The 19,696-nt window shown below is 33.6% G+C and overlaps 1 protein-coding gene across 5 annotated transcripts in view; it reads right to left on the bottom strand.

Annotated features, from left to right (window-relative positions):
- TUSC3 (tumor suppressor candidate 3) overlaps positions 1–19,696 on the bottom strand; it is a 195,891-nt gene that overhangs the window by 11,132 nt on the left and 165,063 nt on the right. For 2 of the 5 annotated variants that reach the window (XM_021078324.2, XM_021078325.2), the window contains exons 7-9: positions 18,813–18,876; positions 7,907–7,981; positions 4,325–4,415 (exon numbers count right to left, since the gene is read on the bottom strand). In XM_021078324.2, coding sequence (XP_020933983.1) covers positions 4,325–4,415; positions 7,907–7,981; positions 18,813–18,876 — 230 coding nt within the window. The remainder of the gene's footprint in view (positions 1–4,324; positions 4,416–7,906; positions 7,982–18,812; positions 18,877–19,696) is intronic. The other 3 variants (XR_014831977.1, XR_014831978.1, XR_002340155.2) reach the window with 2 other exon arrangements.

The following is a 19,696-nucleotide window of genomic DNA, read 5'->3' as shown; positions in this document are numbered from 1 at the left end:
GTCACAGAGCTAGTAACAAGTATATCAGGGAAATCTGCTTACTGAAACTTAAAAAATGATATGGGAGAATTTAGCAATGGCATGAAACATGTTGATAGTGTAGGAAAAAAAAAACAACCCTTAAACTACTACTAAGAAATAAGGAGAGAGTTAAAGAAATAGCATAAACATGTAACACAGACATTTATTCCTTTCAGCAAGTACACAGATCAACAACCAAAAAATAGCAGTGTGAAGTACTGAGCAAGTAAGAAGCCCAGAAATATTTAATATTTTATGAGGTTTAAGATTAAAATAAAAATGAAAAATCAAAACTCATTCCATATAGAAGAAATAAAATTGGAGATTAGAAAGAAAGCAAAATTGTGAGGAAATAATTGAAAAATAATTCTGGACATAGTTCTATGTATAAATAATATTTCTTGGTTCAAAACTTATAATTCAGGGAAACTTTAAACAGACATTGAAGGCCACAAAAGGCCAAGATGCCCAAGACAGTACTTTGGCATTGGAGCTAAAGCCCCTGGCTAAAGGCATTTTTCAATTAGTAAATGGTGTTATGTTCAAATGTGCATTTTCACTAAGGGGTATGTCAGGTCTTAACCAAAGCACAGGTACTACATAAAGTAGGTAGAATTGGGGAGTTTTTTCCATTCTTTTTAAAAGAAAATTGCATATTCTGGCAGCTCATCTCAAAGTCAAGGATATGGTCTTGGTTGAGAAAGTATTTTTGCTTTGTTTTTGTTTTTTCTTTTTGTTTTTTGTAGGCTGACTTCATGTATGCCTGGCATAAGTGATTGACTTGATTTAGTTCGGTCACCAGGGTTTATGATCCATTACAGTAGGGACTCTCTTTAAAGATGGACAGCCACGGTGTCTTCTCAGTACTCAGGCCAGGACATACCTTCTGGAATACAGAATACTTTTCCTCTCATTGTCATGATGGTGTCTAGTATCTTATATCCTACAAACTATCTTTATCCACTATAAACAATGTTTGTTTAGGTTTTTTTCTTCAAATACTATTATGCTGCTGCCACTGATACTTGTTTCTGGGAATGCAAAGTGTTCCTTCAGAAGGTGTACAATGTTCATAACGGACCAAGCCTCTCCCATGGGATTATCAGTGGGAAAAGGTCTCTATTTATTAAATCTCATTTTTCAACTCTTCCAAAGTTATTTCTCTCATTCTTTCTTTCATTTTTCCCTCTCTCACTTGGGCTTTTCTCACCACGTTTTTTTTGTTTGTTTGTTTGTTTGTTTGTTTTTTGTTCAGTGAATTAGTTGGAAACTTTTTTTTTTTTTTTTAATTATACTGCCAGGTTTTTAGAACTTATCTCAGGCTTTATCTAAAACTCTGGTATATACTCTCTTTTTTTTTTTTTTTTTGAAACAGTTGCTCTTGATGTTAATCATCTACTTACTAACATAGTCATTTATAAAAGAACTGGTAAAAATTTCTGAGAAACAACCCTTATTCTGAAGGAAAATGATGCAATGGATTAAAAACAAACCCCAAAACAGCGTCTGTGATCACTAATGTAACTGTGACATATATCCACATATTGGACTGAAATGAGAATAAAAATTTTCAAAGGCAAAGTTGGTATTTTTTTTTTTTTTTTTGTTCATAATGTTCCCCTATAATACCACATTTTGTTAGCTCAGAGGGATGATGAAAATGCAATGGAGGGAACACATATCCTACACTATCAACCTGATAAAGCAAGAGAATTTGATTGGGAATGGTTGGAGGTATGACCTAGAAGTGCTAGAAGGATCTATGGAAACTTGATGAAGAAGGCACCACTATATCCATGGAAAAGAAAAATGCAGAAAAGCAGATACAAATAAAAGTTCTCATGGGCTCAAGAGAATTACGAGAAAGCTTTGAAAGTGATAGAGGAAGAGATGATTAAAAGAATCACTTAAATTGGGCAGTGGAAGAGCTGGGTTGCTAAGGCCTGCAACAGCACAGCAAATGACGGAGTTTGCAAGAGGCCACAGCAAGGATCCTGCCCTCACTTTTCTGTAATGGCATGTTGTGCTTTTTCTAACATATCTAGTTTCTGCAGGTTTTTTTTTGCTATGCTCTGTTCTGATTCTGTTTCTTGGCAGCTCCTTCTTACAGGTTTTTGTCTGAACTATGTCAAATTTCATATTTATAAACCACTCCCAGGTGTGATTTCCATTCGATTTCTTACAAGAGATTTCATCTTCATTTCGAACCCCATGAGGCCAGCAGACTCACTGTTTCTTTCGCCTGGTGGGGCCTTGACAAGGGAGTGGGACTGGTTACATAGTAAGAATGGTTGGTGCTGATAAAGAAAATAAGCACAGACTCTGGTTCAGGAATGCTTACAATGAATATCTAGGGGGAGGCCTAGAACACATATTTTGAAAAGTTTGCCAGGTGATTTACATGTCCACTCCTGGTTAAGAACCAGAGGACTAGAGTTGTACCTACTAAATGACAACTACTCCTTGGGAAAACAGTACAAACTTAAAACTCTTGATGTCATAAAAATAGTGCCGTCAACTGTAACACTGTTCTATGGAATGAGTAAAAACTAAACTTTTTCTACTTTTCTAATCATTCTGTCAGAACAGTATAGATAGGGAATGATATTCTTGTTTGATTAGGGGCTTTGATATACAGGGAAAGATGGAATTTGCTCTTAACCTTTCCCCATTTTCTGACTGTCAACTAAGTAAGTCTTAAGAACCTCACAACGTCCCTTCCTCTTTTATAGAAATAGATACCTTCCTTTGACATTGTAAATGCTGTAGAGTGAAATGAATTAATTTTTAAGTGTGTTTGGCAGCCTGAATAAAAACTATTTTACAGATTCCATTAATAGAACACATGCAAGCCAAATTAAGACTCTAAGCATCTGTCACTGAGATTCTCATTATCAGGATAGGGGGGAAAAAGAAAAATATAAACTTCATTTTTCTTGGGTACATTGAATCTTAGATTTGGTTAGTCTGATTTTATAGTTTCTAAACCAAAATTAGCTGGCCGATATCAAGAATAAAACAGAAAAACTGTGAGACTTGACTTGTCTGTTTTACTACTCTTTTTCCCTCAGAACTAATGTTTTTTAAGAAATTCACTTGCACTGCAGGTTGGATTAAAGGCAGATGGTCCCTTTAATGCTCAGATCTGATACATTTCTCACATTTCTTCCATTTCTTTAGTAGTATATTTATCTTTAATGAGTTTGGGAAGAAGAGAACTGCAAATGGACCTCTGTTCATACGTCAAAATAAAGAGCTGGGGACAAGGAGTCTGACTCTTCCATGATCAATCATAATCAGGTCTCTTTGTCACGAGAGTACTTGTGTGTCCCATGTAAGACTACGTGTTGCTGCACAATCTAGAAACTTTCTTTTAAAATAATTGCTCATTTCATATGTGTAAAGAATGTAAGGTATGAGATTTTATTTTCTATCAACATACCACTAGTTCTATTTTCTCAGCAGAAAGAGTTTCCAAAATCTCTGAGAAAGGAAATAGAGGACTTTTACTTGTTCCTTAGAAAGGAGGATGGGGTCAGCAATTAGGACTCCCTAGAGAAACAGAAAGTGGAATATTTATTCCTTTGAGAGGAGCTGAGAGGAAGGTGGTCAAAAAATGAACCTATACCTAATTCATGACTTAAACAAATATAATCTGGCACATCGGTTGTATTTTGCTCCATTAAAAGTATAATTTGGTTATAATAACATCATTTTGGAGTAAATTTTCAACAGCTTCCTGTCCCCGATTATGGAAACGTTGCTGAAAATCTTACAAGATTTTCATTATGACCATTTCTACTGACCAGAAATGATTTCATCATTTAATTTTCCTCTTCAAGTTGGCTTTTCTCATGTGAAAAAGCTAAAACTTTGCAGAGTTCCAATGACGATGGTGCAGTTTATTATACAATGAACAGATTTTATGAGCAAAAAATTTGTAAATGAAGTAAAAATCATGATGGATAGGCAACCTAAGAGAAGAATCAGTTTTGATACACTGCACAAAGTTTAGAACCTATTTTGTTACATGTTATATGTGTATTACATATGTACACATACATATATCTTTAAAGTGAAACTATATCATGCTTGGGAACTGGGGCAGGCCTTATATCTCCTTTATATGGTCCATGCTGAACACATGGTAGGTGCTCAAAAACTTGCTTAAGCAAGAGCAGAGTTGAAAACCATTTGGCAAATAAGTTAACTCCTTTATATTAACTGATAAACACACATTAACCACTGACATTCTATTTCTTAGGTAAAAATGAAAAGATTCACATTAGTATAACGATATTACCTGTAAGGATAGCCATGGTACTTGGAACGAAATATTGAAAGTAGAAAACTGAAGAAGAAGACCACCAGGCCTAGTCCCACTAGACAAATGACTGGAAAGAGACAAAATAAAATCACCATTAGTGTCTAGACACATGCAATCCAAATGTTTATATATTTTTTAAATGCATTCAATTAATTACAGTATACTTACGTGTTATAGTTCATGGCACATACAGGTACAACAAACCAGACAATCATTATTTTCCATATTCTTCTCAATGAAAATGTACTATTTGGAGTATGAAAACAACAAATGTGACTGATCTAAGTCTTCTGGTGGTTCTCTTCTCTTACAGAATTCCTACAAGTACTAAAATGCCCCCAGAGGGATCAAAACAAGACACAACAAAATATGCGATAAGCCACAAACAAGATTATTAGCCCCTGCATTATGAAGTACTGGCTATATTAGCAGAGACATTTGCATTACTAAATTGAGCAATATAATTTTATTCTTTTCAGATGCCATGCAATATTTATTACAAAGGAATGCAATTTTAGATTATTGGCTAAAAGTACTGCCTCTATAGAAGCATGTTACTTAGAAATAATAGTTCAAGCAGACGCACCAAAGGCTGGGAACAAAAGTTTGGTGAGAGAGAAAATACAAACTCTGTCACAGTAAAAGGAGAAAACCCCTTAAATAGCTGGTAGTAGTGTCAAGGTACTTCTGTTGGTTTTACAAAGGACCTCAAGGATATGTTACTGCAGAATGTGCTAGGCTAGGGTCTAGGTTTTCAACAGCACTTTGTTCAAGGCAAGTTGAAAATAAGGATTTTTTTTTTCTTTTCCTTTCATTTATGGTTAGGAAGATTTTAAAGTAGATGACTAGTAAAATATATATCATAGAAATATATGCAAATATATACTGGATTTTTAATTAAGATAGACTGCTATTAATAAAATAAATACAAAGATGTTTATAAAATGTGAATGCTAAAAATCTGAGCCTATTAAATGCAGGTATGTTTAGAATAAAAGAAAACATAGGTATACTTAGAAAAATTGAAATTTACTTAAATCTGTTTTGTAATTAAGTAGAAATTGGTTCCTTAGTAAGAAATATCTAAACATTTCTTAAGAATAGAGCATGCGCACAATAATTGCATCCTTTTATTAGGTTCAGGGAATTCTTTAAAACCACTGAAATAACTAAAATAATTAATTATAAAATAAAGGGGAAAACAAGAGAGAAGAGATTAAATACACTAAGACAGAAAAAAAAGAAAATTAAACAGTTCTATATGCTTCTATGTGATGAAATACAATTTTTAGAAATTATTCTAGCATATAAATTAGACCATGTTTAATTACAATATTGGAAATCAGGGAGTATGGCATTGTCAAAATAAGGTAAAAAATAAATCTTCCTTCAAGGCTATATGAATATCATTCTTTCAGTTTTGAGAACAAATTGGGATAAGTCATAAGTACATAATAGCATTCAATTGTGACACTTCACTCAGTTGAACTTCAAATGAAGATTGGCAGAAAATAAAGTAAGAAACAAATTGCTGAATGGTGCAAAATGAGAAACCCCTGTTTTTTCTTAAATTGTGGAATATCCAAGTATGACAGACACCAGGCCCTAGACACAGCCCTTTGCTTACAACAATCTTACTAAATTGAGAATTAATTACATGATGCTTTACTTTACACTCCCTGTATTTGGTATTTTTATCAGATACTTCTTTCCTCTCTGTTTTCAGACACTGAATAAAGCACTCTTTTCACTCCTTTTGCTGCTTTTAGTAGCCTCATTTGATTGTGCTCAGTAGGAAATGAGCCTCAAAGTATGTGATCAAGTAAAACGGAATATGTTTACTTGATTCCATGCAGTGGAACAAAATACTGCTACTCAAGCACTTGGTCGGGGGGAAGGAAGAGGAATGGAGAGAGGGGTTAGTAATTACCAACCAAACCACTGCAGCCCGTACAAGATAACACACTTGGAAGAAGAAAATGCTCTAACCACACAGAAGCATTCTGACCTGGGCAATAATAAACACAATATTTGTATTATATCAAAAATAAAAATCACACTAGAATCAAAAGGGAATAATTTTAAAGTGTTTCCCATTCCCCAACTCTCTCGGTCTTTCTGTCTCTGTCTCTCTCTCACACACACACGTATAAACAAACTGGCAGTGGGTGGGGGTTGGAGTGATTTTATACATATATATGTAGATATATATTCTCTACCTCTACCAAGGCAGAAATTAGAAGCAGTGGTTTTATAAACTCACTATCTTAGATGTGAGATTAAGCAAGTACTACTTTTCTTACTACTTTAATATAACAAGATACATGATACATAACCACATAATTTGTCCTTATAAATATTTGTCAGTCCCTAGGAAATCACATTCAAAAGATAAATCATAAGATGTTCTAACCAATGCTTAACTAAACAAGGTAATTCTTCTGTAGTTTCTTTACAACAGTGTATAGTTGGCATTATGGGAAAACAAAGTGTAGACTAAAATATATATTCCATCCCAAACATTTTGACACTTAAGATATCTAAGTATTTACAAGTCAGTATGACTGACTTAAATACAGGTCACCCTAGCTAAAATAAAGAAAATAAGTCTGGATTTTTATTTAAAAATTTTTAATAATTATGAGTCTTTCCCAGATGCCTATGCACCTCATACATAAATTCTGGGTTTTAAAAAGGATGCAGAAATGCAGGGTATGTTGAGGAAAATCTTAGGTTTGTGGAGGCATAATCACATATTCACATAGGGATTTGAAATTAATTATAAAAATGTCTGTGGCAGGAAATAGTGAATGTAAGGCTCTCTGTCCTTTTCTAACCTATATTCCCCTGGGCAGAAAATGTTTCCCTTTTCCTGCCAAAAATATGTTAAAAATGTATTCTTTTTCTGCAACTCCCTGAAAGCACAGAGTCCTGTCAAAGTATAAAGCAGTTGATTTGCTTTAGACATAATGCTGGAACTTGGTAGACTTGTAAATCTTGGACTATCATTGCAAAAGGCAAAGACCCTGGAGAAGATGGTATCATGAGATGCCCCCTTTCTAAATGTTGGTAAAAGCATGTTTGGAGGTAATTGGAAGGTGTTATAATGTTTCAGGATACAAGACCTATGCAAAAAAACTTCTCTGTCAGTCTTAGAGTGCTACCTGATTCGGGTGGCATAGGGAACACAGCACTTGCCAATAAGATCTTTAAAGACTCTGCACACAGAATTTTCCCCCTGTTCCTGTAGGGTAGACTAACTAGAGTGACTACCATTCCAGATGCGATGAGTCAGAGCACCTTTGACAAGAGTGAATAACAGCTCTTATTTATACCCAATTCCATAGAAATCACCCAGTCCCATTTTGGAAGAAATGTATTTTTAAGTATTTACACACACAACCAAGAAAGAGAAAAAAGTAAGAAACACCACAGCTGTCTTCAAACCAGGACATTTCTTTAGAAGTTTGCTTACAGAGGACTTTTATATATTTCCCATTTGATTTAAATGAAGCTTAACACTAAAACAACTACAAAAACACCAACACAGAGACTTACTTCGTCTTTTTCCAACATCTCCTTTGGATGTTGCCGCTTCATTTAGAAGAACCATCCCCATGGTGATAGCAGCGTCTATAGTAGTTGTCAAGGAAACAGTAGAAATATATGCAAATAAAATCTATTAATTTTTCTGGATCTGAACACGGGGTGTTCTGTCCCAGAATGATTAAATTACAAATGCATAAAGAGGTAAATGTAATGTATTTTATTTACAAAACATAAAATTACCATTCTTTATTTAAATATGCCTTAATTTTTAGACTATGTAACCTGGAACTTGAATTTGTAAGATTTCAAAAGTCTCATTCTAAATGCTCTTAAATTCCAGGACTTTCATAATGTATATAAATTATATGGACTCTCAATATCCAACAATGACATTTCATATTATACATAAAGATATGCACTAGTTACAGTTAGAATGACATTTCATTGACAGTTATAGAAAGCTAGAATATATTCAGCATGGAAACAATCAACAAACCCTGATTGGATGCCTAATGTATACAAGAAAAAAAAGCCACTACCAGCCTCAAGCAATAGCATGCCCCTGCCCAACATTATGTATATGCCATAAACTACCACAAAGCTTTCATGGGTGATGATAACACAATTTGAAAACCCTCTGAATTTAGATAATTTAGTTGTGTTTTGTATTAGCAGTTTATTGTTTGTACATTTAAAGGATTCATTATGCTTAAGGTGTTTTAGACAATTTTCTGATATAAATTTTCTCAAGTCCAAGGTCACAGGATGTTGCCATTAATAAGATAACAGAAAAATTAAAAACTTCCATCACTCAAATTGCTAATACATAGGGAATTTCCATTGCTTAACTTAGTTCTTTGGAGCAGACTGATAGGTCTGATAAAGATCCTTAATGAGGAGTTAAATTAGTATTCTCCTTTTCTCTCTTTCTGGAAACATCCTTTTATATTCATGTATAATTCTAATCTATACATTTAAACATACATATTTGATCTACTGAAAATTCATAGACTTCTAGATTACTTTAACTATGACAAAAATATTTTTGTAAATCAATATAAATTACATTTAAAAATTTCATGTAGATAATATAAATAAAACAAGTATTTATTTCATGCCATCATCTTCTGAGTAGCTTCCAAAACTGCTTAATAAAATATGAGAAAATGGCACTATTTTTATTTCTGGAGAGAAAATAAGGCTTATATAATTAAAAGTTTGAAAATTTTAATGAGAGTAAAGCATGTATTAAAATATTCTCAGGGAGTTCCCGTCGTGGCGCAGTGGTTAACGAATCCGACTAGGAACCATGAGGTTGTGGGTTCGGTCCCTGGCCTTGCTCAGTGGGTTAAGGATCTGGTGTTGCCTTGAGCTGTGGTGTAGGCCGGCGGCTGCAGCTCCGATTAGACCCCTAGCCTGGGAACCTCCATATGCTGTGGGAACGGCCCTAGAAAAAGGCAAAAAGACAAAAAAATAAGTACAAATAAAATAAAATATTCTTAGGATACAACTGAATACCCTGAATACACATGTGTACATTTTATATATATATATATGTTGTAAGTACATATAAACATAAACATGCACTTAAGTGTATTTTATTAAGCAAATTATATTTTATTGGCCATTAACTATGGTCACTCAAGTATAACACACCCCTATCAATGTATCTTCATGCTATATACTATTTTTACTATCATCCCTCTGTAAATTGTTATATTACATTGTTGAAAACTATGTGGTCAACCTGCTTTTCATTTGACTGTTTTTGAACTTCACACAAATTCAAACAATGCTGTGACAAAATGACAAGATTTTCCTAAAAGTACGCCACATTTTACTGCCTCATTTTATTGCTGGGCATTTGTTTCAAAAAGTTTGCTATTACAAATATTCCAACAAAGATACCTTTTTATATGTACAATTTTTTTTTCTAGGGTCTAGAAAATTTTTGGCAGGTTGGTATGTGTGTTTTCAAATTTACTGGGTACAATCATATTCTGTAGAACAAGCAGTGTTGAGTTTCCATTCTTACATTGACCCAACAAAGTACTGCCAAACTATTGATTTTTATCAAACTGTTGAATGGGGGTCTATGTTAACAGTGACTCTATCTTTTCATAATTCCTTTTTTGTTCAATCTTTTGTATAGTGTTTGTTTTTTAGCCTATTTTTCCAGTCACCTTAGGATGCTTCATTTTTTTCTGGATATGAACCGACTGAAGTGTTGCATATAGATTCTTTTACTTGTCTTTTAAATTGTTTAGTTATGAAGGTTTTCATTTTAGTATGATTAAAATTATTCTTTTCCTTTATTACTTTTGCTTATTGTCTCTTATGAAATTAGTTATTACCCATAAATCTTAGAAATATTCTCTAGCTTTTAAATTAGGTTCAGATGTACAACATAGTGACTGGTCATTTAAATGCTTTAGGAATGATCACCCCAATGAGTCAAGTAACCACTGGTCCCATACAAAGTTATTACAGTATTATCACTCATATTCCCTATGCTGTATGTTACATCCCCATGACTAATTTATTTTAAACCTTAAGTTTGTACTTCTTAATCTACGTCAGTCCTTATCCTCCTGTACTCCATCAATTATACTGTTCTCTGTATCTCTGAGTCTGTTTTCATTTTGTTGTTTATTGGTTCCTTTGTTTTTTAGATTCTACATTAGAGTGAGATCATATGGTATTTGTCCTTCTCTGACTTAATTTCACTTAGCATGAGACCCTTTAGATCCATCCATGTTGTCATGCACATGGCGAGATATCTTTTAATGGTTGAGTAAGATGCCATTGTATACATATACCACATCTTCTTTATCCATTCACCCATCAATGGACAGTTTGTCTCCATATCTTCTCTACTATAAATACTGCTGCAATGAACATAAAGGTGCATACATCTTTTTGAATTCTTTTTTTTTGTGTGTGTTCTTCAGATAAATATCCAGAGGTAAAACTGCTGAATCATATGCTGGTTCTATTTTTAATTGTTTTGGTGAAACTTCCATTCTGTTTTCCATAGTGGCTTTATGAAATTAGATTCCCACCAACAGTGCACAAGGGTTTTGTTTTTTCCACATCCTTGTCAACACTTGCTATTTGCTGGCTTTCTGATGACAGCCATTCTAAGTGTAAGGTGGTATCTCTTTGTGGCTTTTATTTGCATTTCCTTGATGATTAGTGATGCAGAGCACCTTTTCATATGTTTGTCTGGCATCTATGTCTTCCTTAGAAAAGAGGAAGTCTTCAAGTCCTCTGCCATTTTTAAATCAGCTTGTTTGTTGATTTTGATACTGAGTTGCATGAATTCTTTGGGTATTTTGGATATTAATCCCTTATGGGATATGTGTTTGCAAATCTCTTCTCCCATTCAATAGGCTACCTTTTCACTTTGTTGATGGTTTTTAACAATGTGAAAAAGCTTTTTAGTTTGATGTAGTCCCATTTGTTTATATTTGCTTTTGTTTCCCTTGCCTGAGAAGACAGATCCAAAAAAATATTGCTTAGACTTATGTCAAAGAGCATATTTTCTATGCTTTCTTTTAGGAGTTTTATTATTTAAGGTATTACCTTTAAGTATTTAATACATTTTATTTTTGTATATGGTGTGAGAAATTGGTCGTTTCATTCTTTTACATGTAGCTGTCCAGTTTTCCAATACCATTTATTAAAGGGGCTTTCTCTCATTGTATATTCTTGCCTCCTTTGTTGTAGATTAATTAACCTTAAGTATATGGACTTATTTCTGGGGTTGCTATTTGGTTCCAATGATCTGTGTGTGTGTGTGTGTGTGTGTGTGTGTGTGTGTGTGTGTGTGTGTGTATGCTCATATCATACTGTTTTTATTACCATAGCTTTGTGATATAGTTTGAAATCAGGATATATGATACCTCCAGCTTTGTTGTTGTTCTCTCAAGATTGCTTTGGCTAATCAGGTCTTTTGCATTTCTATACAAATTTTAGTATTATTTGTTGTAGTTCTGTGAAAAATGTCCTTAGTATTTTGGTAGGGATTACACTGAAACTGTAGATTACCTTGGGTAGTATGAACTTTCTAACATCTTTAAGTCAGGTAGTGTCATGCTTCAACTAAGAGCACTCTAATAATAGCTTTCCATCTCACCCCAAGTAAAAGCTAAAGACCTCAAAATGGCCTCAAGGCTGTACCTAATTTGTACCCTGTCCCACTTCTTATACTTCTCTGTCCTTGTTTGCTCTTATCCATGTCTGTTATATTCTTTCAAGAGGAACCCCTCTGCCTCATGATCTTTGAATCTGCTATCCTTCTGCTTGAATGCTCTTCCCCCCAATGTCCCTGTAACTCAGTTCCTAATTCTCTTCAGGTTTCTGCTGAAATGACATCAGCAAAGCTGCTCTGAACTCTGTGCTTCTTTTACACTGCTTTGTTTTTTTCTCTATAACACTGTTTTTGAAAGAAATTTTAGATTCTGTATATTTTTAATATACTTATTGTTTTTCTTCTCTTGCCTCAATGTTAGCCCCCAAAGGACAGGAACTTTGTCCTGTTGATTATTTACTCAGTACAAACTACTCTTTGATGTAGTTATTATTATTGCTCTCAGTTTACAAACAAGGAAACTGAAGTCACCAGAGAGGTCTGAATAACTAGTGCAAAGTACAAAGGTAATGAGTGAAAGTTGCAAACCAAAAAAAAAAAAAAAAAAAAAAACCTTAGAGGAAATGAAGTAGGATGGTAACAGATGGTTAGATGAAAGTTATGGGGGGGGGGGCAAAGAAACAAAATAGTTAAATCTATTGTAACATAATACATATCCTTATACTAAGCATAACATGTCAAGTAAAGATGTACATAAACAATATAATCTCTTTAAAAACAAAGGTTTGCTTTTCACATTCTATGTAGCAGTTCTTTGCAAACTTTTTCTGTAAAAGGCTAGAAAGTAAATATGTTGGGCTATGCAAGCCCTGTGGTGTATTATTACTATTCAACTCTGCTGTTGTAGTGCAAAGTAATCACAGATGACACACAGATGAATAGGTGTGGCTGTGTTCCAATAAAACTTTGTTTTTTAAAAGAGTAGACAGGCTGGATTTGGCCCTCACTGGTCCTACTTTGCAAACCTCTGCCATAAAGGATCCGTGACAGTGCCAAAGATACTATAAACCATTTTGCCTCAGGGGAAGTTAGCTTTAATCTTATGTGGAAATTAAGAAAAGCAAAACTTAGTCAACCCTTGAGCATATGATCCCCAAAGAGAGAATTTTAAAGCTAAGGGATTGTGACATATAGGTATATCCATAACTCCAAGGTAAAATATTTTACTAAAAAGCAGCAGGGTCAGTAAATAAGTATGGTCTTGTAATCAGAACGTTTCCTGCAAAAGTGAGTTTTCTAGGCTTTGTGAAACCTAGAAAACCTACTTTAAACTTGATGGTTGTAATTAAGATACATGAGTTAAACTTGCCAATCCTCCTCTTTTATTTAAAGAAACTTTTTAACTTAAGGCCTTTGAATATTGAGAATTATTTAGCTTGAGATCCACTGTATCAATGAAAACAACAGTGTTGGCTAAGAGAGAGACTTCATAATACTTATTTAGGGAAAAAAATCACATTTGTACAAATATATTTAGGTAAAGGGACTGATTTATAGGCAGAGGAAGAAGCTTGAATGTCAGAGTTAATAAGCAGGTGGAAGGCTAAATGACTAATGAAACCTCTCCTGAGAGAGTCTATGTCCAACTCTGGAATAACAGATGCTTTTCTGTCATTAAACTGAGGGGCGTAACTATTTGTGCCTTATCAAAGGGTCTCAACTATCAAAGAGAACATGAGATGTCAATGTAGAGTAAATATATAATAATATTCCTGAGATTTTTCAATTTTTCTGAGATTGTTAATGCCTAAGCCTGAAACATACACACTCACACCTGTTCTACTTCATGTATTGCTTTACACATTTGTACTGATTAATATCATAGCAATATACACTTCACTCTCTGTTTCTGTTTACCCTGTCAATCACCTTCTTACTGCTGAAAAAGTCAAAATATTGACATGATCCTACATAAAAACAGAAGCTTCTATTTGTGTAAATTATATACAAAACCCAGAGGCAATGATCATCCTACTGAAGTGGTGACAAATATATTTGCATTACATTATAATCCACTCTCAACTGCACATGATGTTAGGTTTACTGTTGCTCCTAGGGAGAGAATCAGGATTATCGATTTAAAGATAAATGAGAACAGATGTTGAAAACAAATCAGCGTGTTATAGAAGACTTTTGTCTTCTATCTAAATCTAAAATGTCTTCAACTTGCATCCATCATTAATTTTCCTCTATAGTATGTTTCTCCTTGGGTATAACACATTAAAGAAACATTTGCTCTCTATCATAGATTGAAAACAAATCATAGTGAAATCATGCTCTTTTGTAATAAAGGGAAAACATTTTTTTCCTCAAAGGAAAAGCAAGTATGAATTTATAAGAATACATGTATTTTTAAATATTTAAAAACTATTATTGCTAGTTAAACCTTTGTCTTTTATATTCAGAACTTTTACTTCCAACTGATATTTATCTCATGTTATCTTTTTGAAAGCCCACAATTTAGAAAGTGTGCAGAATTAAGGGACAGGCCAGAATTTATATACCTGACAGTAAATCCCATTTTAGAACTCATGTGTCTTGTTTCCACTGGCACAGAGAACTTATCTTGGTGAACTGAGATATGGTTCAAATTTCTTTGCAAGGTATGGAAAGATTTTCATTATTTAGCCAATTAAGCTTTCATCAATCTGCCCTTCACTCTCTCATTTTATGTTTTTGTACCTGTTGTACCTTCTGCTGGACTACTCTTGCTCACTCATTCCCCACCTGGGGAGAAAACTATCAAAACTGACTTGAAAAGTCAGTTCAGCTTCTCCAGGCAGCTCCTTCCAAGTATTGATTACAGCATTTGTTATACTGGATTAAAATTATTTTCCTACCAGTCTACCTTTTTGTAAATAGCAAATACTTTATATTTGCATGAGGTATTAAACACAACTGAAGGAAAAATTTATTTTTTACTGGGAAAAATATAAAGGATTACTGAGATAGTGGTAGATAGTTCATATATTCTATTTTAAAATGTCATAAAATATTTTTTATTTATTTTAAAAAGTTTTCTCTCAAAAATTACTTAGGATTGTTCTTTTTCTTTTTCCTCCTAAATAAGGTACTGAAATAAAATGCCGCTAATAGGAAGAAAAATCTTACTTTTAATAAATGTGAATCCATAACCTATGACATCAAATGACTCCATCTGTTCTTTCTTAGGTTATTTTCAATAAAATTTTGTATACAGCAATTGCATCTAATGATCTGGCTTACTAAATTAGGAGGAGAAAACCAAAAGGCAGAAATGTTCTTTAAAGATAAACAAAAAGTTACCATCTGGAATTTACATTTTTTTTTTTTTTGCAATAAGAGAAAAATATACATGCAAAGTATAAAAAAAATTACACAGAAAGTTTAAAAAAATATCAGTATACTCTGCCAAGTGAAAGTAAAATCAAATTATTATATAATGAGAGTTCCCATTGTGGCTCAGTAGAAACAAATCTGACTAGCATCCAAGAGGATGCGGGTTCGATCCCTGGCCTCGCTCAGTGGGTTAAGGATCCAGCTTTGCCATGAGCTGTGGTGTAGGTTGCAGAGTGGCCTGGATCCAATGCTGTTGTGGCTGTGGTGTGGGCCAGTAGCTGCAGCTCTGATTCGACCCCTAGCCTGGTAACCTTCATATGCCATGGGTGTGGTCCTAAAAAGACAAAAAAATTTCCATTAAAAATACTATATAATGGCTTCTTCTACACTTTGATAATTTTAATAAGTATACATTTTCAAAGAAATTTTCTCTTCTCATAGACAGCTATAAATAAAAATAACAGAGGCAATAAAGCAACAAATAGTTACCAGTAGCAGAAAGAGGATGGGGACTTTAAATTCCATGTACTACTGTTAAAAATCTATATGGAAGACTTCGTACTGTTTGTGAAATTTCTTTGCATCCTAAATCTCAGCTTGAGGTCAATAAGCCAGGAAATGAAACCCTGGAGAATTCCTGCCATACAATGGAACAATGGCTTCAACACATCTTTTCATTCCTTTTGCTGGGTATTCCTGATGGGTTTAATGGACTGGCTGCTTTGAATAAAGTATGCTGCTAAAATGCTACATCACAGATTGAAATTGGATAGAAAAGAAAAAAAAAAAAAAAAAAAACTGAAAAGAGCTAAAAAGTTACTTGCAATAATTAGCCCCCGTTTTCTGTGGGTTCACTTTCTATGGTGTCAGTTACCCACAGTCCAATAACATTAAATGGAAAATACCAGAAATAATTCATAAGTTTTAAACAAAGTTTTAAATGCCATTCTGTGCAGCATGATGAATTCTCATACATACTCCCTGCCCTGTCCCACCTGGCATGTGAATCACCCCTTTCCAGAGTACACACTGTATTCACCACCCATTCATTAGCCTAATTAGTGGCCATCTTTTATTACCAGATCAATTGTCAGAGAATTGCAGTGCCTGTGTTCAAGTAACACTTTTTACTTAATAATGGCCTCAAAGTGCAAGAGCAGTGATACTGGCAGTTTGGATATTCTCTTACTGTGTCTAATCTGATAAATCAAACTTTATTATATGTATGTACATACAGGAAAAAATACAGTATATAATGTGTTTGGTATTATTGGCAGTTTTAGGCATCCACTGAGGGTCTTGGAATGTAGTTCCTGTGGATGGAGGGGACTGCTGAATCATGTTTTAACACAAATGTGTTTTGCTTCATAAATTAATTTATATAATTAAAAGATAAGTTAGTAAATATGGCATTGCCCTTATTTTTTAATATGGAAATAAACACATTTTCAAATATTTCATTTTCTCACCTAAATCTCCTCTGATGTGCAGAAAATATTAATCTCTTACCCATGTTAAAATTGGAAAACACAAACTAGGTAGTTACTTATCAAGATCACAAAATTTGAAAATGGAATTGGAAACAATCCAACACTCAAGTAAACAATCTATGAGACAAACTAGAGCAAAAAATATCCATCATAGTAGGTTGTTAACTTTGAAGCCATAAAATGGCACGTGCGTAGTAAATGCAAGGAATGGGCTACGGATACGCAGAGTTCCAAGAATGCACTCAAGTATGAGCAGTCTAGGGTGAAAGGAATAAAAACTCTGAGAACTGACAGGAAGAAGAAAGCGGATGTTTTTAGTGAGTTTCAAAAAGACAGTGTTAGTTCCCCTGCAATAGAAAATGGAGTCTTATAACTCTCTTCTCAAGCTTCATTTCCAAGGTCACATTTTCAAAAGGTGTCATCTTGTTATCTTGTTAATTATATGGTTAATGGGCTCCATGAATCTCTCTAGAAAAAATTAAGCCATTCTACTCCCAGTGAAACTTTCAGAATTTATTTTTTTGTTTTGTTTTGTTTCTGGCCATCTACACCTTTGCCAGACGTTAAAGAATCAATTGGTAAATGTTTATGCATGCCGTCTGTGACCAGCAAATTCTGAGTGGGAGAGATGGGAAAACATAATGAGAAAAACTGTAGTCCTAGTGAGTACTAGATGTTTTATCAGCATCATCTCAGATTTCACAAAGGAGTGCCATGTGGTTGGTTTGCCAAGGCAGATTTTACAAATAAAGAAGTCTGTGAGCTTCTTGAAGTGGGAATGCTTTTAGGCTCTTCCCAGCCCTTTTCTCCACTGGAATTAATACAAGGCTCAGTGTGTCCTGGCACCTGGTGCATTGTCCACAGCAATGATGCAGGTCAAAAAGAACTAAAGGTGGAAACTGTGTATTTGCTGGTGGGTAACCAAGTGCACTGTTATGACAGAACACAGTGATATAATACAAAGGCTTTACTGGTATTAAAAAGGGAGTCTTTCCCATCCAAAATAAAGTTAAAAACTTCAAGATGGCATGACTGACACTTAGTCATGAATCCTATGTCCCAGGACCATGATAAAATATTATATATAAAACTTAGATACCTGCAAAACCAAGAGACCATAAAAAAAACTGAGTTCTAATCCCAGTTTTTCCTCCAACCTAAGGTGAGTCAATTAAATTTTGTGCGTTTTAGTTTTCCTAGTTATAAAAGGAGTTTTGGCATAGGTGAGTTCTAGGAATTTTATAGGTTTAAATGCTATGGTTATATAAATGACTGAATCTTAGTAAATAGGAGAGTAGTCAAATTTGTAAATGATACTATAAGCCACATTTTAAATCCCGATAATGACTCAGTGTTCCCCAGAGTATAGTTGTTGGCCCCAAAAGTAACTTTACTTCATTCTAATAATATTCAGAGTTTATTTTTAGATACATGAACCTCACCTCCTTCCTATGCTATCTTCTTTACCCTATTTTCTATAAGCCACAAATTGCACTGTATTATCTGATTCATAACATTTAGTCTGCCATGTTCCAAAAAGATATCTAATTACCCTAAATTTCCTTCTTCTCACTGTAACATTTAAGGGAACAGTATGAAGATAATTTTTTATACTGCTTTTTATATTACAGGACACTTCTTTTCTCCCCATTAAGATCCTAAAGAGGAAAAGCATACAAACATCACAAAAAATTCTAGTTAGATAATCAATGCGGAGCAAAAGCTATACTTCAATAGTGAGCAAAAAAGATGATTATAGTCTATTAATGATTCAGAATGAAAAATTTCATTATAAGAACAAATAATTAGCATAAGAATTAGAAAAATAGTCACATGGTAAAGTTTAAAATTTAATGTCTTAAAAGTCTTGATGTTTATTATCAAGAAAAAAATCAATTTGATAGCATGCAGCTTTGTTTTGTTCTACACAATCCATCAGTATTTTAAAGGATACTTAGTACCAGAATAATGTGTGACTCTGCCACGAATTGAGCCTGGCTGCTTCCATGAATGTAGCTCTATAAAACAAGACAGAGAAGCAAAAATTACAATCTGGGGAAAAGCAGATTTTTTCGTTGTTTTTTTCCTTTGTAATGTGTAGTTTTATGCCTTGAAAATAAACAATGGATGACTCTACAAATTAAGCTATTTATAATTTTTGAATAAAATAATTATTACTTAGAAATAACAGATGAAAATGCTGGTGGCTGATGTTACGATAAACTCTAGAAAGCAACCTAATATCAAAAGTACACTTCCTATAACTTGTTAAAAGGTTTACTACAAACATATATATGCAATTGTAATGATTTTTCCACAATTACTGTGAAATGCACTTAATGTACTTAGTATAGCTTAAGGTAAAATTAGAGCAACTAAATTTATTTACTCTACATTTTTTAAAGTAAATAAAAAATGACCTATCAAATATTATGTCACTCTTTCCCATATTATCAAAGTTTTTAAAATAAGGACATAGCTTTATAAGTGCATTCATCTTATTAGAGAATTTAAATTGATTTTTTCTAAAATGTAATTATTAAAATTGTTATACACCATTAAGAAATGTACAATTTTCTATACCTACTAAGAACTATATTAGTTTATACCATTCAATTATAGAAATCTTGACAAAAATCTCTACCCAGGAGATTTGCTTCTGAAAAACTGATTCCCACAGTATTTCTGCTTTAATTTAACTAGGAGACAGAGTTATTCTGTCCTGTCCTTAACTCTGGGCACATCACCAAATTTCTCAGATATTCAATATTCCCTCATCTATAAAATGAGGAACTGGATTATATGATTCCTATGATCTTTTTGAAATACTTTGAATCT

This window comes from Sus scrofa, chromosome 17, assembly GCF_054392235.1.
Source record: "Sus scrofa isolate SSC_HxYL_T2T_F1_AM1 chromosome 17, Sscrofa_HxYL_maternal_Yorkshire_Landrace_v2.0, whole genome shotgun sequence".
NCBI classification, from domain to species: Eukaryota; Metazoa; Chordata; class Mammalia; order Artiodactyla; family Suidae; genus Sus; species Sus scrofa.
Note: the sequence above shows the minus strand (reverse complement) of the source record. Positions and strands in the feature narration are given on the sequence as shown.